This window comes from Eublepharis macularius, chromosome 1 (genome assembly GCF_028583425.1).
Source record: "Eublepharis macularius isolate TG4126 chromosome 1, MPM_Emac_v1.0, whole genome shotgun sequence".
Lineage (NCBI taxonomy): Eukaryota > Metazoa > Chordata > Lepidosauria > Squamata > Eublepharidae > Eublepharis > Eublepharis macularius.
Genome location: NC_072790.1, coordinates 34778301 through 34806288, shown reverse-complemented (window position 1 = coordinate 34806288; position 27988 = coordinate 34778301). Strand labels below are relative to the sequence as shown.

The 27988-nt window shown below is 42.9% G+C and overlaps 1 protein-coding gene across 1 annotated transcript; it reads right to left on the bottom strand.

Moving 5' to 3' along the window:
- Positions 1-27988, bottom strand: LOC129329700 (beta-soluble NSF attachment protein). The gene is made up of 11 exons (XM_054979261.1): positions 27882-27988; positions 20430-20509; positions 15589-15705; positions 13176-13222; positions 12957-13034; positions 7979-8034; positions 7534-7618; positions 5875-5979; positions 3892-3960; positions 2847-2897; positions 1-1578 (listed from the first exon to the last, which is right to left on the bottom strand). Exons 1-11 carry the CDS (start codon positions 27986-27988, stop codon positions 1474-1476), a joined length of 900 nt encoding a protein of 299 aa, XP_054835236.1. The 3' UTR covers positions 1-1473.

Sequence of the window (27988 nt, the reverse complement as noted above, 5' to 3'; positions counted from 1 at the left end):
TCTGGATTGGCTTCAGCAAGTCCATTCGGCCATGCCAGGACTCTACAGCCTCATTCTGTTGCCTGGACTGGCCAATCTTAAATTAGCATTTTAGAAGACTGACTTGTTTTTTATTCTTTGAAAAATTGGAAGCATCATCAGGCCTAGGTAATTTTGTATTTCTCCATGCCTGTTTGCAGAATCCATGCCTACTATCTATGAGTATCACCCACTTTTCCACAGCAGCATTAGAACAGTTCTATCAACTTGAAATTCTTAATTTGCCAGACAACACAGGGCAATATAAAATGTAGCTAAACTATTGCCTCTGCTGTGTGTGTATGTGCGTGTGTGTAAGCTAGCAATCTCATGGTTTAAGGTTTAGAAGATCCTAATTTAGAAGGGAAGAAAATGACACCACAGAAGGGGGAAATCTACCAACACTAAAATGCATTTTGTTTCTTTGAAAGAAATGGATATCATTCCCATTTCTGAACCTCATATATTCATCAGCCCTCTGATCCAAACCACTGCAGGACTCCCAACTCACGTGTGATAACAGAAGCAGCTTTTGTCAACTTTAATGACTGTGCATTCACCACTTTCCCAACTACTGAATTGGTTGGAAAACCTCAGAGTTCTCCGTTCCCTTGCCTTACATCTGCTGGATTGGAGTGAATGTCTTCAGAGAGGGGATGCTTCAGAAATGCCCCCCCCCCCCGCATTTGTAACAGGAACATCAAAATTACATTTCTGACCTCTGCAGTTAAACATTTCCCAGTCATCCACTTGATCAAGATCAACACACCATTTCGCCTTAACTCATGTACCACCTGGACAGAGGTTAACAGAACAATTTGCATTCAACTTACATTTGAGCCTGATGTTCATTATTTATCAGAAAGGGGACTGTGTGTTTTCAGGTGCCCTCTCAGTTCAATTCAATGTAATGTTGCAACTCAACCATATTAACTTGCGCAAGTGCGAACACACACAAAAAAGGACGCACATTTTAAAAACCAAAGTGAAAACTGAGTTCTCCTTTAGATTGTGGTTGTTACCACCACAAAGGATCCAAATAAACATTTATTCAAAATCACAACAAATTTGGTGGTGGAGAGGGGAGTGAGAAACATCACTACTCAAATTACAAGTGCATAATTTCGATGGCTGGCATTTCACATCAGTGAATTTACATGACCTGCAATCTGATGCACAATTACATGAAAGCAAGTTCCGCTGGACCGTAGTGGGTTTTACTTCCAAGTAAACGTGCAAAAGATCAGGACCTGTGTTATATTTAGCAGTCTTAAAAAGAATCCAGCTTACACATGTACAATTCATGTCCTTAGTTGCCACAGCATGAGCCACTACAGAACACTGAACAAGACACCAGTCAGTGAAGCTAGAAGCATTTATCAAGTATCCCACTATGGTCCTGGGCCACAACACAAGAGTACTTCAACAGAAATGGCACAAGTGACACTGGACAGATCACTTCAGATCCCCCTCACTCTCTCCTTGAATTGATTTTTTAATGCGCAGCAACATGGTGGTGAGCCACTGATCCAAGCGTGATATCGAATCAAATTCTTTCACCTAGATGGAGGGATGAACATAGAGGATTAGAAAACAAAAGGCAAGCACAAACTTTACATTTTGTATCCTGTACACTGCTTATTTTACCTAAAAGGGGGGGGGGAAACAAATATTAAAATTCAAGAACTATGAAATCATAAGCAGACAAGGCTTGAAGTCAGAGGAACCAACCCTTTCCAATACTAGCCATTGCAAAGCAAGACATTCCTCGGCTTCTCCTCCCTGCCCAAATGGCTTTGGAAAGAGAAAGGGCTGTGGCTCAGTGCTAGAGCATCTGCTTGGCATGCGGAAGGTCCCAGGTTCAATCCCTGACATATCAAATAATAGGTTGTAGTTGATGTGAAAGACTTCAGTCGGGGACCTTGGAGAGCCACTGCCAGTCTGAGTAGACAATACTGACTTTAACAGACCAAGGGTCTGATTCAGTAGAAGGCAGCCTTGTGTGTATTCCAGAACCAGTAGCACAACTAAGACCAGCCTTTTTGCTCCATACGGTCCCTGTATCATCTGAAACAGAACTTCTGTCCTGTCCCCCTCCCCATCTACCTGCTGGAGATGTACAAGCATCTTGGAGGAAGAATAGGAAGGGGCAAAAGTTTGATTTCAGACAATGAATGGCAAGTGTGAAGCACTGGCACGGCACGCTCAGGAAGAGAGGTAGGGCCAGAGTTAGGACCTCACTGGTATCAAAGTGGAACCATGGGCAGCAGCCCAAGAAAAATAGAGGACAGGAAACACAGGCTGAGCTCTGTGAGGTGTACTGCCACGAGGAATAAGCCAAGGAACCCTCCCCACCACAGGAGGATTTCGATTGGCTGTCCTGCTGCTTCTTTCAGATAAAAGGATTTTGATTGGCTGTCCTGCTGCTTCTTTCAGATAAAAGGATTTCGATTGGCTGTCCTGCTGCTTCTTTCAGATTGCATGTCAAGAGAGGCAGGAGCTGAGGTCTACACATGTGGACTAGTATTGGCTCTCTGAAAGCTTGAGGGTTGCCCACTCTGGCCTAGGAAACTTCTGGAGATTTGTGGGGTGCAGCCGGGAAGAACAGAGTTTGGGGAGGGAGCTCAGTAGGAATGTGATACCCCCTACAGTCCACCCTCTGACGCTGCCATTTTCTCCAGGGGAACTGATCTCTGTAGTCAGGTGTAATTCTGGGAGCACTCCAGCACCCACCTGGAGCCTGACCACCCTAATTTGAAGCCATTGTCTGAAAAGTACTGATCTGTATGACCTGACCCACATATTTAGGAAAACAGAGGTCTACTTACTGCTTCTGTGTATGCCTCACAGTTTTGTTCCTCATGAGCTTCCAGCAATTTCTGACAGAACAATATCAAAAGATTAGATTGCAGAAATGAACGTTTGACCTCTGCTCTTATGGAAGGTAAACGTTAAAGCATTCTAGCTAAACAAGGCCTTTCAATACTCAAGAGACAATTAAAAATAACAGTGAATCAATGGATTTAGAGTGGATTTACGCTTTAGTGAATAATACCCAGAAACATCCAAAGCTTCTTTTTATAATGCTCCACTGGCATTATCTATGCAGCATTATATACATACATCATCAATACTGGAATTATCTATACAGCATCATGGTCATGCAACATCAGTACAATAAGCATTCTGATTCGTGCCCTTATAGGTAGGGGGAGATCAGGAGGCACTATGACCTCCGGAAGCAAAAACGGCATCCACGGTAGAGGGAAAAGGCTGGAGAAGACAGGGAGCAAGTCAAGGTGTCTACTGTGAAAGGGACACAGGTATGGAGGAAGTAGGTAGCTGTAGCATTCTGGAAGCTGACCCCAAAGGAACAGCAGATGAAGCTACCAGTGCATCGCCTCAAATGCTCCCCCAGTCAGGAGGAAAAGGTTATAAAATCCAGTTGTGAATAAAGCCAATGCAAAAACAAGAGCGACTTATGAGTATGAATGGTAAGGAGTAGACCAGGAAACGGATGTGATTTGCAGGGCTGCTCAGAAGAAGCGAGAAGCCAGGTAGCAAGGGCCTCTGGAGCTTCTCTCCAAACCAGACTCCCTTTCCTTATTCTGAGGCCTTGTGCAACTGGTTGAGATGGTCATAGGGGTCCCAAGGGGGTGTGTGCGACTCACCAGTCCCCCGCACTTGCACAAGACATGCCGTTTCCTAAAATCTTGTTCAGTGGTACAGCAGTGCTTCAAATTCATCTGATAAAAGATTATCTGTGCAATAGGATTACCATTTTTCTCTTCTTTTTAATTCCTAGAGCCTCTGTATTTCTCAGTGTCCTTGCAACTATACCAAGAAAGCCTGTCCACATACAGTGTCACTTACTTTCAATAGTTTACATTCCCTTGAATCCGTAAATGCTGGGAACATTTCTTCATACTTCTCGAGAGCAAGCTGGAAGAGAGAAGCTGCTTTTAAAGTTCACCACTCAGTCAAACCGAGCACATTTGATCTCATTATGAACGTTCCACTGGAAGACGCTTGACGTCATAGAGGAGACCTCTCAAGAGGACAACTTCAGCCTGTCCCTGATTAACTAAATTTGACCTCCAGATGGCACAGAACTAGTATAGGGAAAATACTACCGATGACCTTCAGTAATTCCTTTATATGAAAAGGTTAGTATCTGGAAGTTTCAGATGTTCCCATGGGCCATCAAGACCAAAACGATCGAAGAAAATGCCCGTTTCTTCCACTGCTTTTAGACAAAGAACATGGTGTGACAGCAAGTCTGGAGAGGGATAAGCCTCCTTCCCAGCGCTGAAACCTGAAAAGCGCGTGTTTAAATACTTAGCTAAAAAAAAGGTTAAATACTTAACTGGTTATTATTTAAATCAGTTGTGTAACTGGAAGGCAACACTGTGCTAGCACACGCTCAGCAAATTGGGACTAGTCTCACTTTGAACAAGACAATAAAGAAGAAACGGGTCAGCCGTCTCCCAGTCATTTAAGGCTGTGTTTGTTTTTTTACTGAAAAGCAGCCACCAGCCCCTGCTAGTCTCAGAAGAAGACTGATGGTTTGGAGAAGAGGAGCTCTTCTCTTCCCACCATTTATCCACTTCATAATTGCCCTCTGCTACACTGCAAAGGAAAAAAATAAAGGAGCCGTGTATCTTTTTTGACTGCCCCCCCCCCCATGAGTAGGAAAGCAGCCTGGGGGAGGGTGGGGGAGTGAATTTTGAACAGAAGAGTAGGAAGGGAAAGCTGTTAAGTATTCACTTCCCCTTAACATTCTTCTGTTCCTGATCACAGCCTCCAAAGCTGCTTTTCAGTAAAAATAAACCATCTGCAGGAAATTCTTCACACTTCTCTCACATACTATCTAGTTTGTCCCCCAGCCTATCAGGAATGGCATTCTCAGAAATGGAAGCAGGCTCCAAGGCACAAAGAAATTTAAAATTAGAATGAAGGTTTGGTATTGGACTTATTTAAACAGGCAGTAGCCTGCGCTATGTGAAAATACGACTTTTCTGGGCTCCAAACTCAAGGCTAGCTTTAGAGCAAATCTGAAAGTAGAGCTCTGTATTTCCAGCATCTCCCTGCCCTAGATGGTCCAGGCTAGCCCAATATGGTCAGATCTCGGGAGCTAAGCAGGGTCAGCCCTGCTTAGCATCTGGGTAGGAGATCTCCAAGGAAGATGGGGGTTGCTATACAGAGGAAGGCCATAGCAAACCACCTGTATTCGTCTCTTGCTTTGAAAACCCTAGAGTTGGATGTGACTTGACAGCACCTTACACACCATGACACACACACACACACTTCCATTGTATAGAAGTGACCAGACACAAGCAGGAAGACAGTGCTAGAGGGGGTTTTTCCACTGCATCTAGGCCATATGGGGTCATCGGAGGGGTTCTCACTAAGTGGTTACTCTCTCTATCATCCTAGCACACAGGCTTGTTGTGAAAATAAGGGGGGGGGAGCTTAGGGTTACTCTCGCAATTCCAACTGACCTCCAAACCGGAGATCTGATCTCCCAGAGGAAATGGCAGCTTTGGAGGGTGGGCTCTATGGCATCCCAGCTGAACTCCCTCCCCTCCCCAAACTCTGCTTCCCCCAAGTCTCCAGGAATTTCCCAAGCTGGAGTTGGCAACCCTAGGGGAACTGTAGATTGCAACATAATTCCACCTCCAATTACAAGCAAGTGAAAATCAAGCTTGAATAGTAGGCCTGGTCAGTGAGCATTTCCGTAGCAGAAAGAACTACATGTGGGTCACTGCGACCTTTATCAATAGATGCTGTATATATTTTTGTGTACCATCTAATATAAGGTAAAGTAATCCATGAAACACAATAAGTTGCACTTACCTTAGCATTCAATTCGTCAACCAAAAAGTGACACAGAGCAGCTTTGAAGAAATAATCTTTTGCACTATGCTTGAGCAAAGGGTTATCCATAGTACTTGTTCCAACCTAAAGGGACAAAAATCGCATTTACAGTTACAGATTTTTTTTTCATTCTGCACATCGCTGTTGTTACAGCCACTTCCTTGAGACTGCCTCACCTCATATTGAAAACAATGTCTTTTAACTAGAACGTACCTACCGTCCAAAAATTCCAAGCATCACTCCTTGTACATTAAAATTCCTATAAATATTTTGTTTATTACAACACTATTTTGATTTTTTAACACGTTTGATTACCATAAATAGCATTATATTTATACATGTTGAGAGTTTCATTTTGTTATTTGCCAAAATAATCCAAACTTAATAATCAAGGCCAGGTCTTTAGGGACTAGATGCTAATTTATAAGAATATGGAAGTCAATAGAGTGTCCCCAGTAGGGAAAGTGAGCAAGAGCTGATAGGTATAAAGCAGTCACGTCAGGCCAATTCACATGTTACAAGATCCTCGTATCACCCTTGTGTCCTGTTGGGAGACATATTATTGGAGTTCCAGAACTGACTTCCCTGGTACATGTGGGCCTGGACTCCACCATGGCATTTTCCCAACCTGAGACAACGGTCCAGGGGAGCTGCTGTTTGCTTCACTGGGGAAACTTACGTGTAGCCCATGAGTGCATACATGTTTCTGCGACAGGGTAAATAACAGCTCCCCAGGCTGCTGCAAGCTGGGAAACGAGTGCAGGAGGAAGGCATAAGCCCCGCCCTTCCTACACACCACAGTCCAAAATGATCCAAATTAGACACCCCCCCCCCCCCCCGTATGCCTGGGAAATGAGTTTCAACAACAGAATTCCCAGAGGCCCTGTAACAGTGGCTTGGAAGGCACAAAGGACTTCATAATGTATGAATTGGCCCTCAGTCATCACCCAGTTCTATCTGAAAGTTATCAGTGTCAGCTTTCAAATGGAAGGAAGGGGAGTCATAACCGTAATGCAAGCACTGAGCGTTTAGAAACCAGATGATAAGGCATTTATAAAAGGTGTTTATATCAACAGTTTCACGATTTCATTAAAAAGATAAAGGGGCTGCACTTGGATATAGTCGAGATAGCTGGGAAGTAATAGCCAGGATCGATCTTCACAACACACATCTGAAAGGAAACAACCCTGCTTTAAACAGCTAGTTCATGAAAAGGGGACAAATGTGCCTCCTGCTGTCCCTTGTGTGAAATGATGTATGGTATCACAACCAAACTTACAGGAAGGCTTGCAATCTGATGCATCCCCAGTCTATTGCCTCACATTGGCGAGTGACACATGAGAAGTGTGGTATAGTGGTTAGCATCAGATGAGGAGGTGGGAGACTCATTTTCAAATACCCATCCTGCTATGGAAGCTCACTGGGTGACCTTGGGCCAGTCACACACACTCAGCCTAACCTACCTCACAGGGTTGTTGTGAGGATAAACTAGAGAAGGAGAGATTGTTTTAAGCCACTTTGGGTCTCTTCTTGGGAAGAACATGGGATATAAATGAAGTAAATCAATTAAGGATCGGTTCGAGTGCATGCCTGTGGTTTATATACTCCTTGTTCTAAAATGGAGGGTCAGGTACCAACCTGTTCAAAAATTTCAATGGCCTTCTGATATTGCTCTAACTGAGCCGCATATCCAGCTACTTTCAGCAGACATTTGTTAGCAGAACTAGAAGGAAAAAGTATAGTTCGGTGACTGGCACGGAAATACAAACAAATGCAAAAATGTACCAATGCCTGAACAGATTCCCTGGGGAAAAGGTTAAGAAAACATTTGTTCCAAAAGTATGTGGTGAAGTCTTTTGCCTCATAGGGCGTGAAAAGGATTGGCCTTCACTCACACACACCCCATTTAGCCAAACTCAGAATACCTGACTCATTCACTGTACTAAAACCAACACATAGGTCAGTGAAATGCCAATCCAGGAAAAACAATTTGGGATTTGGATGGTTCTACAAGGGGTGGGGGGAAAGAATTCATCTAGATTTATACTCTGAACGCTAAAAGACCTGTCGCATGAAGACTTGCCTGTTGGATTCTTCTCCTTTGTAATAATCTGCAGCTTGTTCATAATGTGCAATAGCCTAAGAAAAGAATTAAACATATGCCTTTTTCAACATGACACTTCCAGATTTGATGTTCCAGGAACAGACTGTGTAGATTTAAGATCACAAGTTAGAAATTTCCTCAGTTATACATAAGGTGGAAGATCACAGGCTGACTTCCCACAAACTAGGCCAGGCTTTCCTAGGTACCAGAACTGTCTTACATGTGTTAATAAAGCCATTTTCATAGATTACGTTGTACTGTGCAGTGATTTTATTATTCACTCAAAAATTAATGTGCTCATTCCAAAATAAATGGGTGGCATGTGTAATGATTGAAATGTCCTCCACATGCGGAATGTACCCATGACAGGAATGGTTCTTTGGCCAACCCACTGGTCTCTTGCTGGCCATTCGGTCATCCTCCCCCCCTCCAGCTGCAGTCAGAGAGAGACTTGGTTTTCTCCAGAAAGTGGTGCCCTACCCAACCCTGCCCCTAGCAATAGGGATGGGGCGGAGCTTTCTGAAGACAGCTATCTCCGATTACATCTAGGGATGGTAAGGGCAAAGTGGCTTGCTGGTGGAATGTGCCATCAGGTCACAGCTGACGTAAGGCAACCCCATTGGGTTTTCAAGGCAAAAGAGGTTCAGAGGTGGTTTGCCATTTCCTACTTCTACATAGCAACCCTAGACTTCCTTGGTGGGCTCACATTGACTAAGTACTAACCAGGGCTGACCCTGCTTAGCTTCCAAGCTCTAACAAGATTGGGCTAGCCTGGGCCACCCGGGTCAGTAACAAAATAACAAAAATATCAATTCAAAACTTAAAACATAGAAACCTCATACAATCACAACTCAACAACCACTAAAAGAAAAAAAAACATATCAACAAGTAACGAAGAAGAATAAAAGCAACTTTCAAAAGTCACTCTGAAATGAACACAATTTCTAAAAGACCACAAGAAGAGACGGAGCTAATCAGACATTTAAGGACAGAAGACTCCCAAACTGAGTAGTTATTTAATGCGACTGTCTCATATTTGGAAAATGACATTTTAGTTCAACTAAGATCGCCACGCAACATCAGAAGGTTTCTTCTGTGGCTAGTTCATGATATCAAGCAAAACACTTGATTAGGTTTTACTACAGAGGTTTGGCCCAAGAAACGTTAGCTCAGTGCAGCAATGCAAAGGGGGGTCTTAAAATGAGTTAATACAATGGAGGTCCTCACTAAAAAAAAAAATTAAAAGTGCACAACCAACAGCTGCAGGGCCAGTAACAGTGAAAATCCCCAGAACGTACAAGCTGTGCAACACAATTCCCTTAAATTTCCCATGGATGACAATGTAACTTTCAGGAAGAAAGTACCTAATTCATCTACAACAAAAAATAAGTTATGGCAATGCAGCGAGGCAAGCTCGCAGAGAACATTATGATGAAGACACAACTCTGACTCGAGCAGCAAGGAATGATGATAGATAGAAAATGGTTCCAGCACTTTTAATGGGCAATTGCGGAATGGCTGTAAAATTAAAGCTCTACCCGTACCCCAAGCATTACTCAGTGTTTGCTATTATGATTCTTTATGGATCATGCATCAAAAATGACGGCATTATGACTCAACCAGCTTACACAATACCAGAGCTGCTTGATTTTTTTATTGGGGGTGTGTGTTGCAAAATCATAAGCCAAAGGGAAGTATAATGAACCACCAGAGCAAGAAGGATCCTTCTTTGCCACTGGTGCTTGGAACTTTCAATATATGGAAAACAAAACATTGTAGAGCTGAAGAGATACAATCCATATGTTGTAGAGAACGATAGTCCAATGAGGAAAAATCTGTCCAGTAAATTTATTGAAATGAATCCAGATAGTGGCACCATATAACAACGCACGCAACACCTCAAGCAACACAACAGCCAAAGGTTTCTTCTGTAGCACTAGAAAATTCGTGTGTCTGAAATCAATGGGCTACTCATGAGAAATCAATGGCTACTAGTGGCATGTTTGTCTTTCCAAAATCAATGGGCTACTTGAAAGGCATACCTGAGCTTTATGATACATTTACCGTAGTCAGACAGGCGTTTTCACAATGTGGAGAGTCTACTTTCCCTCAGTGTTCAAGAGTAAAGCAGAAAGAATAGCAAGATCTACAGATTATCTACTAGTGCCATCTTAAGTAGAGAGCTATACCCTTCTATGTCCACTGAAGTCAAGGGTATAACCCTGCTTAAGATTTCACTGTAAAACAGGAAGAAATAGCATGTTTCCAATATGTTCATAGTCCAAACACAAGCATTGCGACTGGGCAACATTTGATGAGCTGGATTCTATTCTTAGCAATACAAGAGTCCTCACAGAGTTGGTGTCAACCAGGGCTTTTTTCTGGGAAAAGAGGTGGTGGAACTCAGTGGGTTGCCCTCGGAGAAAATGGTCACATGGCTGGTGGCCCCGCCCCCTGATCTCCAGAGAGAGGGGAGTTTAGATTGTTCCCCTCTGTCTGGAGGTCAGGGGGCGGGGCCACCAGCCATGTGACCATTTTCAAGAGGTTCCAGAACTCCGTTACACTGCGTTCCAGCTGAAAAAAAGCCCTGATGTCAACAATACATCACCTGTCTCCATTTTATGAATAGCTATGATGACACACAACGGACATCATTGAGCTTGGTATTTGAGTGAAATGAATGATTAAAATAGGTCAGCCACCGTACACCAAGGCAAAATTAGTACTATGGAATTGTCCTGGCTTGTATGGAGAACGTTTCTCTTAACTGAACCATTGTGCCATTTTTGTAGTTTTTGAATGAAACATATAAAGACAATAGTGCTCTACATTGTAGTGCTCTACATGATCCAAGAAAGGCCCCACGTTGAAGCGCAGGACGTCACCTTACACAAACAGCCTGTGCAGGTAATCAAGATTGCCTTATACGAGGATGTGTACACACAGAAAAAGCAAGCGGGGGATTTTATTTTTGTCTCTCTTCACTTTTTGTAAAACAGAAACAAAGTTTCAGAAAACAGTTGCTACTGATTTGATGTCCTTAATGTACAGTAAAGTTAGATAAAAGAGATATAAACCATTATACTCTCTAGTAGCAAAGTGCTTAGCTGCTCCCCTGCCCTGCCCTGCAGCAATATGGATAATGAAAGCTCCACAATGAAGAAAGGAACAAAGGAAAAAAATAGACAAACAGGCTCTTCCTCCTTTACCTTCCCAAGACAGGCAAAACCACCCCAAAAGAGGGACAAAGTGGTCTTCGCATATGTAATCCCTTCATGCTACCACTGGCAGAGCTCAGGTGCAAAACCCAGACTCTACTATAATGGCCACTAAACTGCAGGGAAGCGTGTTGCCTACAGGTTGCTCTCCTTCACCTAGAGGTGGGATGGGGGTGAGAACTGAGGCTGGCATCCTTCCCTTGGCACAACCCTCATCCAGGGACAGGTGCCAAGGACTCTCTCTACCACCACACCAAGCAACAGGGAGGCTGGCCCTCCTTGGCCAGTCTTTTTGCAGCTCAGCATATCGGGATGGAATTTTTATTAACACTTTCAGCTGACCCAGGAGAACTGAATCAGAGGGAGAAAAAGGGGGTTTTCTTCTTGGGTGGTCATTCACTTGTCATCAGCTATCCCCTGGCAGTTAGTGGCTTGAATCCTAAAAACTGTGAATGGAACGGATCTTATGGTAAGGCATCTTTATCGCTCACCCCTTCCCTCTGGAGCACCCCCTCCAGTTGCTCCTGAAGCTCAAGAGACCCTTGGTAACAGAAGGGAAATTTGACCCTGCATTTCATGACACAACTGCCTTATTCTGAATATATATCTCCTTTGCTCCATCAAGGTTAATATGGTCTACTCTGACTACCAGCTGCTCTCTGGGGTCTCAGGTGGAATCTCTTTCACATCATCTACTACCTGGTCTTTTTTATTTGGAGATGTTGGGGACTGATCCCAGGACCTTATCTTACCACTAGCTGTAATGAGCTACATATCTTGTAGATTATTTTTCTATTTTGAAATATAATATATTAGGTTAAAATATATTCTGAGTAAATCGGGAACAGATTTCTTCATATTGATGTAATTATTTTAATGCTCATGAATGGTCTCCTTGACTTCAAAAACCACATGAATAACCTTCTGTGCATTCTCATGCACTTGATGGAAATTTTTAACTATGAAAATATCCCCCACCCACCAAAAAGGTGGGCATTTTTATATACAGGGGTAATCTTAGCCGCAGGGTCACTCTAGAAAGCCCCCTCCCCGCCTGCCCACACTACATCGGGGTCTGGGCCATCTACTCAGTTATGATAGCTCATGCCCACCCACCCCCTTGGGGCAAACGCTGAGGTTGCTGCTTACTTGGGAGGTGGGACAGCAGTGATTCTGGGGCCCCATCCTGGACTTCTGCCCAGGGCTCCAGAACGGCTAAGACTGCCCATGTTCATACAACTACCATATTGAAATCTATGCCTTTTCTGAAGATAGCTCCACTTTTGAAATCAAACATATTAACTGCTGTTTACAATCCTACAAAAAGGAATCCTCAATGTTTGCAGTTATCCGTAACTTCAGGTAGAAAGTCACCTGAGCTCAGTAAGCAGTTTAAATCTTTTAAAAAGAGCCAGTTTGGTGTAGTGGTTAAGAACGCGGGACTCTAATCTGGAGAACCGGGTTCGATTCCCCACTTCTCTACCTGAAGCCAGCTGGGTGACCTTGGGCTAGTCACGGATCTCTGGAGCTCTCTCAGCTCCACCCACCTGACAGGGTGATTGTTGTGGGGATAATAATGACATACTTTGTAAACCGCTCTGAGTGGGCATTAAGTTGCCCTGAAGGGTGGCATATAAATCAAATGTTATTATTAATGTTATTATTATTAAAATACTTCAATCCACTGTATTAAAGTATGCAGGATGGGTAAAATGTCTTCAATCATTAAATTAACTTACCTTTTCAATATCTACCAGCTCAGACTCATAAACCTCCGCAATAGTAATGTGATGTTTGGCAGCAATAGTGAATCGGCCCTAGAAAGAGAAGAATTGGACGTGAATATTCTTCTTGACTCAGTGCAAACATTTGAGTACAAGGCAATTTCATCAAACAGTTAATGCTCATCCACAAGGCTACACACCAGGATCTTGATCCTTGCACCAAGGATTTCTTACCATGTCTGTGTAAATATCGATGGCAGCATTTAAGCAGTTGATAGCCTCTGCATCGTATGCATTTGGGGGAGGAAATAATGAATAAAATCAGCTCAGTTGTGTAAACATGGTTATTTTTTCCCCTTTGAATTCTTTCTTGCTAGTAAAAGGAATCAAATATCTTATTATGGATCACCTGATCCCAGATTCCACCATCAGCTTCTTGGCCACCAAACTCTCATTCCAGACAAAACCTCTTAGTCCCTCAACCCAAACATACACAAAATACCGTTTCCTGTATCCAGCAAATGCTCCAACATACACATGCAATGAATTATATTATATTATTTTAACTGAAAATTGGTTTAATCATAAACCACCTTGTGAGCTCTTGTGGCCAAGTGACACTCCTTTATAAATACAGCAAATGAATGAAAGGAACTCCACCATTTTTAAAAGCTTCTTTATATACTATACTGGAAGAGACTGCTTGGCACACAGAAAGCAATGTGCACACAGAGCTGCCATTTTCACCAAAGTCAATGGGGACACATGCAGGAGTTCCATGTCTACAGCACATGCATCTGTAGAGGCATAGGGCTTGTTTACACAAAACCCTGTTGTGGAAGGAATACATGAGAGAGGGTGTGGGAGAAGCCTCAGGATCATGCATCCTCTTCCACACGCACAGAACATTTTGCAAGTTAGCACACGAAAATATCCACGAGTAGACCCAACTCAGGTGATCCATCAATTTAAAATAAGGGATGGACAGGACCCATAAGAAGATCCTACCAGCAATACATGCTGGTAGAACCAGTGTGGCTTAGTGTAAGACCAGAAAAGGGAAGACCCAAGATCTAATTCTCACTGAGTTATGGAACTAACCAGGTGACTGTAGGCAGTCACCTTCTCTCAGCCTCACAGGGTTGTTGTTGTGAGGATGAAAATAAGATGGAGGAACATGTATAGTGTCTTAAAATTCTTGAAGAAAGAGCAGGATAAAAGTATGACAGGTAGATAACTAGCATGCACAAGCCTCAAGTTTTCTCTTCAAATCTGCTGCAATGTATAACTTGCAAATTCAGGCCAGGGTTAATCTATTCCAATGTTGAGCTAAAAAAAAATTAGAAGACTTTTGTGTACAAAATGACTTTGCATGCATGAAGGTGCATACCAAATGCATGAAGATGCAAATCTCTTATTTGGCTCAGAGAGCAATACTAAGCAGGTCTACTCAGAATTCTACTCAAGTCTATTCAATGGGGCTTACTCCCAAGAAAGTGTTCTTAGGATACCACTGTCAGTCTCCTCCAAAACAAGAACTGTAAATGGCACTAAATTAATGTACTTTAAGTCAGATTCAGTATTCTATAGTGGTTAGAGCAGGGGTGGCCAAACTGGCTTAATGTTAGAGCCACATAGAAAAAATGTCAGATGTTTGAGAGCTGCAAGACATGATGCACTGAAATGACTTCAGATGAAGAGGTGGATTTGAGGGAGTGTCCTGAAAGTGACATCACAGGAAGGGGTGGGGTTTTGGTGCAATATGCTGGAAGTGACATCATCAAAAGGGGTGGAGCTTGGGAAGAGCCATCGCCTGGCCTTTGACTTGGAAGTGAAATCACAAAAGTGATGTCACATTCTTGCTAGGCTTCACCCCCAAAGTCCCCAGGTAATTTCTGAGTCAGACCTGACAACCCCAACATTTTTATTGAAAATATGAAAGACATGGAAATAAAGGAAGGAAGGAAGGAAGGAAAAAAGGAAAAGTGGGGGAGACATGGAAGGAAAGAAGGAAAGGGAGGGAGGGAAGGACATGAAAAAAGAGGAAAGGGAAAAAAAAGAGGAAAGGGAGGGAAATAAACTAAACTAAACTAAAATGTATGGCCATGGCGATACTCAGAGACCACTGGGTGCCGCACAATACGTCCAGAAGAGCCACATGTGGCTCCCGAGCCACAGTTTGGCCACCCCTGGGTTAGAGTGATGGATTAGGATCTGGGAGTATCAAATTCAAATCCCCACTTGGTGAGGGAAGCTCGCTGGGTGATCTTGGGCCTGCTATTTTTTCTCTCTGCCTAATCTACCTCACAGGTAGAGAGCTGAGGAGAACTGTGCTATAAGCTGCTTTGGGTCCAGAGAGAAAGACATACTATAAATATCTTTTCTTTAAAAAAAAAGGCCTCTCAAAAGTCAGCCCAGTAAATTTACAAGGTACTTTTTTAGCTTGTACCCACAGGGTTGTTAGAGTTTTAAAATGGCAGAAAAAAGAAAAATATTTGCATGGGAAAAGTAAGATTCTCATTCTAAGATTCTGACTTTGGAGAACAAAACTAAAGGAGTTTTCAGCTCTTGCAGGAGATTTAAGATAGGCAGAATGATACTCACCCAAGTGCCTTGCTTAACAAGAATAAACAGCAATGCTTCTTACCTTGTGGATCTGCCTTTTTGAAAGCATTTCCCGCATCCACAAAACAGGTGGCCGAATCATGTTTACTCTGCAACTGCATGTGGAGTTTGGCTGCCTGGCAAAATGCATTTCCTGCGGCTGGAAGGGAAAAAAAAAACACAGCCTCAACATTTCATTATTGTCAGTACAATATTATAAGTAGCAATCTGAACGTCAAAAGCACAGCACCGTCTCTCACACAAACGTTTTCATGCTTACACTGCAAAATCTATAATTTTTAACAGAGCTTTGAATGTGTGAGGCTGATTTAAAGCAAGTCAGACCATTGGTCCACTTATCTTAATACTGCCTGCTTTGTAGTGGGAGCTTTCCATGGTTTCAGAGTTCCTTAATCTTTATTTCTCCCCCGGGCACTCCATTCTGGAGTAGTTAGCACTAATGCTAGGCTTTGGAAGGCAGAATAACATAGGTCTCCTTGCAGTGCAAAGCTCCCTTAGTGTAGGGATGTATAATTTAGGGGTGCCGAGCTTTTAAAATAGTATTCATTACCGGATTCACAATTAAGGAACTAGAACTGAAAATAAGGAACTGGGAACCAGGTACCTACTTCAGCCTTGTCAAAAAGAGAAAAGGGTTTCCTGACCCTCACCACCATCATAAACTTTACTGAGTTAGCTCATAGCCTATATCTCCCTGAACTCGGGATGCTAGGGATTGAACCTGTAACTTTCCACAAGTAAAAGCACGTGCTCTGTCACTGAGCCCACAGCCGCTCTTACAGTTTATTCTAATTCTTGGGAGGACAGTATTCCTAAGACAGGCTTTGCAATGAATATTCGTATGTTCTGGATCCCTGACTCAATCAGCATATTAGGAATAACAAAACTAAGGAGGTTCTCACAAATTTTATCGAAAAGCTTTAAATTATGACTAAGTAATCATTCATCACGAGACCACTATTCCAGCTAATATTTATTATATCTGGTGCTCTCCGCCTCTCTTATTTTTCCTGCTCACTCTCCCTCCAACTAAAGTAGACAGTCTTGTGCATATTTGATCCAATTACCCTGCAAGTAGAGCAATCTGGTAACATCCCACAGACTCATAAAGCTATTCAAAAATGCATACAGTGCATTTGTGCGATTCTCACTCTCCGTTTTCTGTACTATGTATACCAGCTGCTCCTCAGTTACCTTACTTGCATGTTAACGTTTCCCTTTCTTTCCACTCATGCAGACACAACACAAAGGATCTATAGAGCAGAGGTCCCCAACCCCCGGTCCGTGGACCGGTACCGGTCTGTGGCCTGTTAGCAACCGGGCTACACAGGAGGTGAGTGGCAGGCGAGCGTAGCCGGCGAAGTAGGTGGTTGCCTATCACCCCCAGATAGGACCATCTAATTGCAGGAAAACAAGCTCAGGGCTCCCACGGATTCTGCATTGTGGCGAGTTGTATAATTATTTCATTATATAGTATAATGTAATAATAGAAATAAAGTACAATTGTATCATTCCAAAACCAACCCCCCTCCCCGGTCTGTGGAAAAATTGTCTTCCACGAAACCGGTCCCTGGTGCCAAAAAGGTTGGGGACCGCTGCTATAGAGCATGCATCCGTACACATGCATCCTAATCTGCCTCAGGCTCTTTTCTCATTTAGCTTTGATTTCCACCTTCTCTTTCTCTATCCCCTTTCCCCTCCTGTCTCTCAGCACTCCTAGCACACATTTCTCCTGCTGCTTGTATCAAACCTTCACTGAAAGTACAGCAGTTAGCTAGACTGACTCGCTAGAAACAGTTCCTGAGGCACACCAGATGGAGAAGCATAGAAAGCAATCTGGAACTAAGCACATTCCTCAAAACCGCCTTTTTTTTTTTGGAATCCCCATACAAAAAAAGTTTTGAAACAAAATATGACATTAAAAATTGCAGAAACCAGCAGGTGAACAATGTAATCTCCCAGGGTATTCTGTTGCTCCTTTAAACGTTCATCTGTGTGTCTTATATGCTGTCAAGCTGCTTCCACCTTATGATGTCCCCATGAATTAATGATCTCTGATCTTGAAAAATGGAGACTGTGACTTCCTTAATTGAATCAAGCCATCTCATTTTGGATTTTCCTCTTTTCCTACTGCTTTCTCACTGAAAAAATGCCAGGAAAGGTAGTTTTGTCTTCTCCTGAGGTCACCAAAATATGACACTCTCAGTTTAGTCATTTTAGCTTCTAGGAAGAATTCAGGTTTAATTTGATCTAGAACCCACTTATTTGTCTTGCTGGCCTCCTAAAATTGTCCAATACCACATTTCACATTAATCGACATTCTTCTGGTCAGCTTTCTTCATTGTCCAGCTTTCACATCCATACCTAGAAATGGGGAATACCATAGTATGAATTATCTGAATCTTGGTCCCCAGCTGTGACACATCCTTATCCTAAGGATCTTTTCTAGTTCCTTCATGGGTGCCCTTCCAAGCCTCAATCGCCTTCTGATTTCAGGATTGCAGTCTCCCTTTTGTTTGATCATTGAACCAAGGAATAGAAAATCTTTAGCAATTTCAATTTCTTCATTGCCAACCTTAATATTATGTCATTGCTCCATAGCCATTATTTTTTCCATGGGGTGTGTGTGTGCTTCTTGACATTCAGCTGTAATCCTGCTTTGGCACTTTCTGCTTTAACCTTTGTCAGTAGTCGTTTCAAGTCTTCACTATTTTCTGCCAGTTATGTAGTATCATTTGCATATTTAAAATTGTTAATGTTCCATCCACCCATTTTCACTCCAGCTTCATTTAAATCTAATCCAGTTTTCCTTATATGTTCAGCATATAAGCTGAATAAATAGGGAGATAATATACATCCTTGTCTGATACATTTCCCACTTGGAAATCATTCTGTCCAACTCCTAACACTAGCCTCTTGTCCAGAGTACCAATTGCACATCAACACAATCAGATGTTGTGGTACATCCATCTCTTTTAATACCATCCATTGCTTTTCATGATCCACACAGTTAAAAGCTTTGCTGTAGTCTATAAAACACAGGCTGGTTTTCCTCTGAAACTTTCTGCTTCTGATTATGCCATCTATTTGATTTCTGTCTTGGCCATTCAATGATTTCCAAGTATACTGTCATCTATTCAGTTGCCTGAAGCATGTGTTGGCAAGGAACAAACTGTTGGCTTCACAGAATTCTATGAGTCGCTATCCTGCTTCATTTCATAATTATACTTCAAATTTTCCAACAATGTTTGATTCTGCTTTGTGTTCTACTTTTGTATTCCATCACCTATGATTATATGTTTTTATAGATTATTCCATCACCATTTGTTTAGATGCATGATCAATTTCTTCCTGGAGACTTGCATAAAAACTTTCAATTCCTTCCTCTTCGGCGACTGTAGCTAGAGCATAAATTTGAATGAAGGTTATGTCTGTAGGCCTTCCATGCGTCTGATATTATTCAGTCAGACTTTGCATTATTGCTCCTGATCACTTGTGCTATATCTCGCCTTACTGTATAAGCAACACCGTTTCTTCCAAGTAAAATCGTCATTTCCACAGTAAAACACTTCGCGATTTTCTGATGGAAAATGTCCCAATCTAGTCCTTTCTCCTCCTATAAAAGAACCTCAATGAGAGAATCCAGTGTGAAACCGCTGAATTAGAATACATCAAGAAGTTTAACACCTTCACCCCCTCAGGTCTTAAATGCTTCTGATTTCTTACCAATGAGAGGTGCTTATATCTTGCATATTCCACCCATTACAGATGTTAATTACTTCAGCTCTCTCTCTCTAACTTTCTAATTGGAATTGCTTTCATATTGCTTCCTGCACTTCACTGATCTTACTGTAATCCTACTTTGCCCATCTATCATCAGTTTGGACTGGTCCTCATCTAATCTATGGGTGAATAGATTACATTTTTGATTGGACCTTGGTTTTCTCACACTCTCATATACACACACACACTTCTGTTGTTTGCAGCCTCTAATACCAGGACATCCATTTTATAAATGCACACTTTATGAATGGAGCTCTCACTTGCAAAAGCTTATGCTGCAATAAAATTGGTTGCTCTCTGAAATGCCACTGGCTTCCTGTTTTTATTCTGCTGCTGCATACAGCTAGCTATCCATCTGCAGTTACCTCCCTCCAGTTAAACTTTTTAAGTTGTCCTGAAATAATCACCCCACTGACTTCCAGAAATCCAAGGGGAGAGTAAAAGTGAAGAATCATGCCTCTAATAAGGGCTGCTGAATCACCTCCATTTCATCCTGGGAAAACAGGCTGTGTCATCTGCAGCAGAGCTGTAATCTAGAGTTTGCAGAGATGAGTGGATTTTAAAATGCAATGCAAACCATGTCTCTGAGACAAAGGAGACTGGCTGCTATACACTCCTAATTTTCTCATATGGGCAATTAAGGATTGCTGATTCAAGATAATGGCCTTGAATTAATAACCTCAGATATCTAAGATGGTATCTGAAAACTCTGTGGGATCTGGCAAGGAAAGAAGCAGGGAAGAGCTTGCTGGCTGACTAGCAGCATCTGAGAGATATGGCTGAGTTGGTTTCTCCTCTACTCACAGGTAGTTAAGACATAGGCCCGTCCAAAGGCATGAGCCAAAGGGCTGTAGTCTAGAGTACAAGGAACGATTTGGCAGAGAGGGGAAAGCAGAGAGACTTGCACTTTACCCGGAAGCACCCTAGCCCACTATTCTCAAGTGTGTTGCTGTTTTCTTTTTTCTATTGTCATCTGCTATGGATCCCCACTGGGGAGGAAAACAGGATATAAATAATCAAATCAATCTAAATATCTGCTCTCCCTCAGCTCCAAAGGAAGAGAGGTATTTGCATACATACCACTCCAGTTTTTGGCAATCTTAAACATATTTGCAGCTCTGGTGTACATCTCACATGCTTCTTCCACCTTTGTATTTCCTCTAGAAAAAAGAGATTGAAAATAAGGGGATTACCATCAACGATACATATGCGTTTTTATTTCAGTGCTCCTCTAATGATTGCAAGTTGGTGTAATTCTTCCCCTCTCCCCCACATTTCATCCTCACAAACAACACTGAAAGATCCTTGTTCTGGTCCTGGCTATATTCTGAATAAGAATATAAGCCTTGGAGTGTAAAACAAACATTTCACTGGTTTGTGCAGCTAAGAGAAGGACGACCAATATGGTTTCATCTTTTTCATGTCTAGCAATGTGACCTCTAAATGAATGATTTATTTATTTAACAATTATAGTCCACCTTTCTCACTGAGACCCAAGGTGGCTTACACAGTGTAGTCCATGCAATCAACAGCTGGAACAACCAATAAACAATATACTAGGGTATTGTTAGGGAATTTTCAGTAGAACTATAGATACAGTATAGAAATAACCAAAGTGGCACTGGCTTTTCCAAAGCATGTTGGGTGAGCCTTAGCTGGCTTTTTCCTCTGACCTTCCTTCCACCTAGTTATTTCACCTTTTAAGATGTTCATCAAGCTTTGTTAGCATAAACTGAAGATGTTCCTGATGCTGGGTATGTACAACAGTCCTCTAAACTTGCAAAATATCCATGCTTTGTTATTTTTTGGTCTCCAGTTAGCTATGCAGATCGATAGCATTCGAAGTCAGAAAGTGTTAAAACTGGATACCTCCGCAGATCTGGTTGTTAATTTTTATTGCTTGGGAGAAGTGTATGGATTACATTTGAGAAACGTCAGCCCAACAATCTTGTCTTCTGACACGTGTTTGTTTGTGTGTGTATATAAGCAAGTGGCCCTGCCCTTGTCGGCATGCGTTTTCAGACATATCTGAGGTGCATCAATTCTATTTGGGTGATCACTCGAACAGATTTCTGCTGCATTTGCCACACTCTTATTGCCTTGAGTTCTTTGTGGTGCTTTATAATCTTTTAGGTATTTTTCTCAAATTGGGGAAGGGGAAAATCCACCCCCCCCCACACACACACACACAGGTATGCATGGCAGAGATTTGAAAAGAAGCAAACAATTCAAATTCAGGAATATAGCAATGAAAAACTGCTGGAACAAAACATAAGAATTTGACGTGACCTATTAAACAATACGGAAACTACCCAGTAAGATCAAATCCACACACAGCACCCAGTAGTATAGTCTACTGTCCCTGTCCCCTTACATCTCTCTGCACCATTTTACAACACAGCCCTACTGCCAAAGTGAAAAAGCCCTCCTGAAGATTTCAGTCTTGCACAGTTTGCGGAAAGCCAGGAGAATGGGAGCTTTCCTGACCTCTTCCGGCAGGCCATTCCATAAAGTGGGGGCCACTTCAGAGAATGCATGTTTGAGGACAGCTGCTGATTTTGCCCAACTGTGAGGTGCAGGGTTGCCAGGGTCCCTTATCCTCCTGGTGGGAGGGGGGGACCCAGAACTTACCTCTTGGATTTCCTCACACACGTGCTTCTCACATGGTGCAATGACATCACTTCCGGAAGTGACGTCATTGCACAGACCCTAGGAGGGCTCCCTGGCCTCATGCCAGGCTGATTTGGACCCCCAAAGAGGCCAAATCAACCAAGCATGAAGCAGGAAAGCATTCCTGGGGCCTGCACAACCCACTCCTGGGAGTGATATCATCACACTGTGCCAGGAGCATGCCCCATTCCCATGTATTTTCCCCCCATTGGCCAGGTGAGTAGTGGCAGGGGGAGGAGGCTGGGAGTGGGAGTGGATCTCCCGCCCCCACCAGGGGACCAGCTACCCTAGTGGAGTGGTATCTACCGAAAACCCTGTTCAGAGGAGCAAAGCTGTCATAGCAGAGAATAGGGGGAGACATGGTCCTGCTGACCAAGGCCATGAAGGGCTTTGTATATGCTAGCCAGAAACTTGAATTGAGCCCGGTAAATGATGTGCAGCCTACGGAGTGACTGAAGAATAAGAATAATATGCATGCTCCACCTGGTTCCTGATCGAGTAGCAATGTTCTGCACCAGCTAGAGTTTCCAAGTTGACTTTGAAAGGACACCTATGTAGAGTGCATTATAGTAGTCTAGTCTCAATGTTACCATGGCATGTATCCATGTGGCCAGATTGGCCATGTCAGGGTAGGGAGTCATCTTCCAGTCCAGTCTGACTTGGGGAAAGCCATTTTTGCAGCTGCATTTACTTGCTTCTCTGGCAGCAATGCTGGATCCAGTATAACCCCTAGGTGCTTAACTGAGCCTGCCAGGGTCAGCAGAACCCCATTAAATGTGGGAAGCACAATGGTCCTTTCCCAACCAGCATCACTTGCATCTTATCCAGGTTCAGTTTCAATTTGTTCACTTTCAGCTGTTTCACCACAGCTGTCAGGTAGTGATTCAGGACCTCTAGTACTGGGCAGATGACCACCTTTTGACTGGCCTAGAGAAGGTGCCCTGAGTTAGTAACTGATTTATGATAGATATCAGGGGCTTGTTTATGTGGTCCTTACATGATTTAGCCACCAAGATGGACAAGGATCCAGCGCACAAGTAGTGGCCTTCACAGATCCTGTCCATATCACAAATAGCCTTACGTCTTGTCCTATGCAAAATTTTAAAACAAATCTTAAGAGACTGAGATACTAGCAATTATGAATGCTAAAGGGTAAAACAAAACAAACTTACCATGCACGCTTCAGAGACCATGAACTCACAGAATGGAAAATTAAAGTAATTACCATGTAGATGCTCCTTAGCTAATGACTGTTCCGGTCTCCTTCAACCACAGCTGGCATTTACAAGGCAATTCTAAACACAGTTACACCCTTCTAAGTCCATTAAAGTCAGCTAGTTGATAGTCAGAGCAGATATACAAACACACAATACTTCTACAGAATTTCTCTGTTTGGCAATGGAGAAAATAGCAGTGGGAACAAGGTGGTTAAACTTGGTAGAAAGGACTACACTACTTATTTACTCATTAGATCTATATCCTCCTTTTCAGTCATCAAGTCCTCAAAGAGGTTTACAGCATTTTCAAATACAATTTTAATTTCTTCCCCCCTTCCCCAATACTTTCCCTCAAATGGGGCGTACTTCAAACTACAAAGGGAGACATCCCATTTCTGAATTTGCTTCTAGTAAAAAGCTCCCCAGAAGCAGAAAATTAACTTACTAACAGTGCAATCCTTTAGAGAGTTACTCCAGTCTAAGCCCATTGACTTCAATAGGCTTAGACTGGAGTGACTCTCCACAGGATTGCAGTAAAAGAAAAAGATGAACCTGCACCATCCTCACTGAAGTACTGGGGGGGGGAGTGCAAGAAGCATTTAAAAGGGGAATCCTCCTTCAGTTTGAAGTGACACAGGCCACACTACCACCTCAGGATTCTTTTGTTTCATTCTGAGTTGGAGAGCCAAAAGGGGGGTTATGAATATTCTCCTTAAAAAAGCTGCATGCCTGGACTAAAACAGGACTTAGGATAGCAACCCCTCCCCCAAAGGTGCTGGTACTAAGTACTAGTGAGTACCACCACAAAAAAGCCCTGTTTCTGATCAGACTTGACCAAATCTTTTTTTTTGCCAGCCCTAAAGTCTAGTTTGTTTTACATATATATGTATATGTAAAACATGTGTGTGTGTGTGTGTGTGTGTGATTGCTTCTAAATACTGAAGTTGCCAAGGAAAATCGTAAAGCTACATATTATATTTGGCAGACTGATGTTTAGTAGAGGAATGATTTACTCATATCTGATTATTATGTGCATGAATCATTACGGCTGAGAGAGCCTTTCGTGCTTATGTAATACATGAAGAACACTGTTGCTTCTAATGTTCTTTGGGATAGTATGAATGTTGTTATCGCCACTGAACAATGGAACCAAGCAATACAGGCTCAAGGTACTCAAGTCAAGTGCTAAACTGAAAGGAGTTTTGCAGGAGGATTATCTCAGTAACATTTGTTCCCCAGTTACAAAAAAATCTTTCCTACTTCTACAGTTAACAGCTAACATTGCTGATTATGTTCAAATCTGGAAGGGAAAGGAAGAATCTTATGACACTCATCGGAGCAAGGCATTCTGCAAGGGCCAACCTGTAAATGGGCAAAATCAGCAACTGCCCATACAAGTGCATTCTCTGTGGTGGCCCCCACCTTATAGAACGGCTTGCTTGATGAGGTTGGGAAGGCTTCCATTCTCATGGCTTGACACAAACTATGCAAAAATGAATTTTTCTGAAGGATAAAGAGTTAGGGACTGTAATCTGTATCACTGTGTATAGTTTGTACTTTCTGTTGCTGGAACTTGAATCCTACTAAGTAATGTTTGCATTGTTTTAACACTTCATGTTAATACTTATGCTTTGCTTCTATTCTGTTTCAGATTTTTGGTTGGTTCCAGACTTATGCAATCCAAATCCTATTACGCTGTTTATTGGATGTCCCATCCTGTTGACTGTATTAGCTTACTCTGTGTAATCCACCTTCAGTCCCAGTGAGAAGGGGGGACAACAAAGAACATAAAATAAAATTATTACCCAACACATTTTTAAAAAAGGAAACATCTAGTTTGACTGCAACAGTGCAATACTGTACACAGTTATTGTAGTTAAAACTCACTGAAATCAATGGGTGTAGACTAGATTAATGCAGCATACAACTGTATTGAAAGGTTTACTGTAATCACATTATATATGAACGTTAGTATTTATTGGATCAGTAATGACACCCCATCAGTCTTAAGATGTTCATTTTACAGTAGACTGTTCAGGGACCCTCCAAAAATCACAATTCAAGCATAAAAGCACCTTCCTGATGCAGTTTTAAGTTCCACTTAGCAAATGCCTGGGGAACCTAGCAAGCTTACATTTTCAGTTCTAAGATCTTGCTCTCAACAACTGAATTACATTAACAAACCTTGTCTTGGCGCTAGCAACAATCTCTTTAAGATCCAAATCAGATACTCGTTTGAATTAACAGATTAGTGGAATCAGATCCAGGATAGGTGATTAACTGATACTTGCATGAGGATTACAGCACCATTTGCCACTAACTAATGCTGAAAGTGTCTGGTTTTCCCTGCATATCTCACTGAGCGAGACATAGAACATAGTGGTGGCAACTAGGTGGAAGAGTGTGGAGGTGACAAAATGTACAGATTCAGACTGCAAGGGGAAGGGTTACATGTTTCAAAAGTCCCCTATATTAATAATTCCCCATAAGTGGAAAATCAGCATATGCTAAAATCTTTCTCCCAGATGTAGGCCACTTGTTTTTGCAGGGAGTTATTACTGGGGAGGGGGTATATAAATGTACTCTCCCTATTTGCAGTCTGAAATGGAATAGCCCATTCTACTGTCTCAATTTTCTGTCACCTCACTTTGCTGCACATATTGACCAGGCCAGAGAGATTTGACAGAAGAACTAGAAATTTCTCATTGTTATGGCCTCATTCTTACAAATGGAAATGAGATAGTAAACTTATGTCTGGCCTGTACCACTTTAGATCACCTCAGGGAGGGGGGTGGGGGAAGGTCACAACTGAATGCGTTTCACACAAAAACCCAATCTCCTGGACATCTGGTTATCTAGGGGTAGGATTTTTAAAATTTTGATTTTTATGAATATCTTTGTACCCTGCTTTTCAAGAGGAGGAGCATTTGACCCCATGAGCCTCTACCTATAGTCTGAAGCGATACAGCCTTCCTCTGCTGTCTGTGAGAACTAAACCTAAAAAGGGCTCAGCTCACGATGGGGCTTAGAAATTTCATTGTGGCATCTGTCAGAAAATTAAAATAAACACCCCGAACGCTGAAAGAAGACTGGCTCCTAAAATATTTGGGGCTGGGTCCTACAGCCAAAGAAAAATTGTCAAGGGCAGGCCTGAAACTATGGGGTCAGGGAGGAAGTGGAAGAAAGAATTCAAGTACACACATACCCTGAAAATCTTAGTTTCTAGTAAGTAGCAGTGCTGGTCTGCAGTAGGACAGCAAGATTTGAGTCCAGTGACTCCTTAGAGACTCCTTACAGACCAACAAGATTTTCAGGGTGCAAGCTTTCAAGAGCCAAAGTTCCCTTCTTCAGATACGATTTTCCAGAAGAAGGCATCTGAAAAAGGGAGCTTTGATTCTCAAAAGCTTATATCCTGAAAATCTCGTTAGTCTCCAAGGTGCCACTGGGTTCAAATCCTACAAGTAGACACTTGTACATCTTCAGCTGCGGACAGGGTTGCCAAAATAGCCACAGAAAATGGCTCTTTACCTCCACTGGTCCCATCCCTCTTCCAGCAACACTGCCTCATCTGGTGGAGGCTCACCAGCGAATGGGCTAATATGCAAGTGCAAGCCAGCAGGGGAAGACAGCACCACAGTGAAGCCAAGGAGGACTATTGCTGCCTGTCTCCCTCGGCTCATCCTTGCCTCACTTGCCTCATTATTGGTCACCTGTGACTGGTGCCTCTGGTCAAGGGTGATCACTAGTGGGGCAAGTAGACACTTGTACATCTTCCACCCCCACTGAAGAGTTGGCTAGTGGAGGCCTGGCTGCCCAATACCATTTCGTGCATCTGACACAGGGATGATTACTCCTCAAAATATTTCTCACTGTATGCCCCTTTCTCCCACCTCTCAAGTAACAGCACATGAAGATCCTAGAACAGGGACTAAAATGTGATGTCTTTCCATTACATAAACAATGCACTTAATATGTCGGTCAAGCAAAATCTGTCTCCCCCAAAACAGACCTCCATTTCCTAGCTTTTGTAAAATGCAGTGAACAAACAGGAGTCCAAACACCCCTTAAAGACTACAAATATTTTTATTCCAGCATAAAGTGGAATGAAATATCACTATTATTAACTATTATTATTATTAGTCTTCAAAGGCCTGTTTATTATCTTTTTTTCCCCCTTGCAACAGACTAACAGGACTGGAGTTGAGTAAGATTCGAGCTCAGTGGCACCAGCTAGATTTCCAGGGTATGAGCTTTCCAGAGCCAGAGCTCCCTTCCTCAGATATTAGTTATCAGTTTCTCCCCTTGAGAGGATAGTGTGGCCTCTAGTCCACACAAGCCCGAGGCCACAACAAACCGGTCCCCAAAACGCCACAAGAAAAAGCAGCACCCGCCAGAGAGTCGCCTCTCCTCAGCCTTCCCCCTACACCAGACCCCCTTTCTCCCCCTCACAGGCTCCTCTCCCGCCGGCGCTTCACTTGCCCAGGCGGGCTGGGGCCGACCCCGGCGGGGTTGGGTGTGGAGACGGGGCAGGGAATGAAGGGAAGCGGGCGACCGCGCACGTCCACACAGCCCCCCCGGCTCTATCAAGGTCGTCAGGCTGGTCTCCTGGGGCCGCCCCCCCGGCCGCCTTTTCCCGCTCGCTCACCCGAAGAGCCCCCTCAGGAAGGAATGCGAGGACTTCACCCTCTTCTCGGCCTCGGCCAGGAGCTGCGCGGCCTCCCGCTCCTTGTTGCCCGCAGTGGCGGCATCCAT

What these genes read in the sequence shown, in the direction of transcription:
- LOC129329700 (XM_054979261.1), bottom strand. Translation starts at nt 27,988, where the DNA reads ATGGATGCCGCCACTGCGGGCAACAAGGAGCGGGAGGCCGCGCAGCTC. An exon ending in TCGATATTTACACAGACATG is followed by an intron (nt 13,035 to 13,175) that starts GTAAGAAATCCT and finishes TTCTCTTTCTAG; the next exon opens with GGCCGATTCACTATTGCTGC. An exon ending in GTGAGGCATACACAGAAGCA is followed by an intron (nt 1,579 to 2,846) that starts GTAAGTAGACCT and finishes CCCTCCATCTAG; the next exon opens with GTGAAAGAATTTGATTCGAT.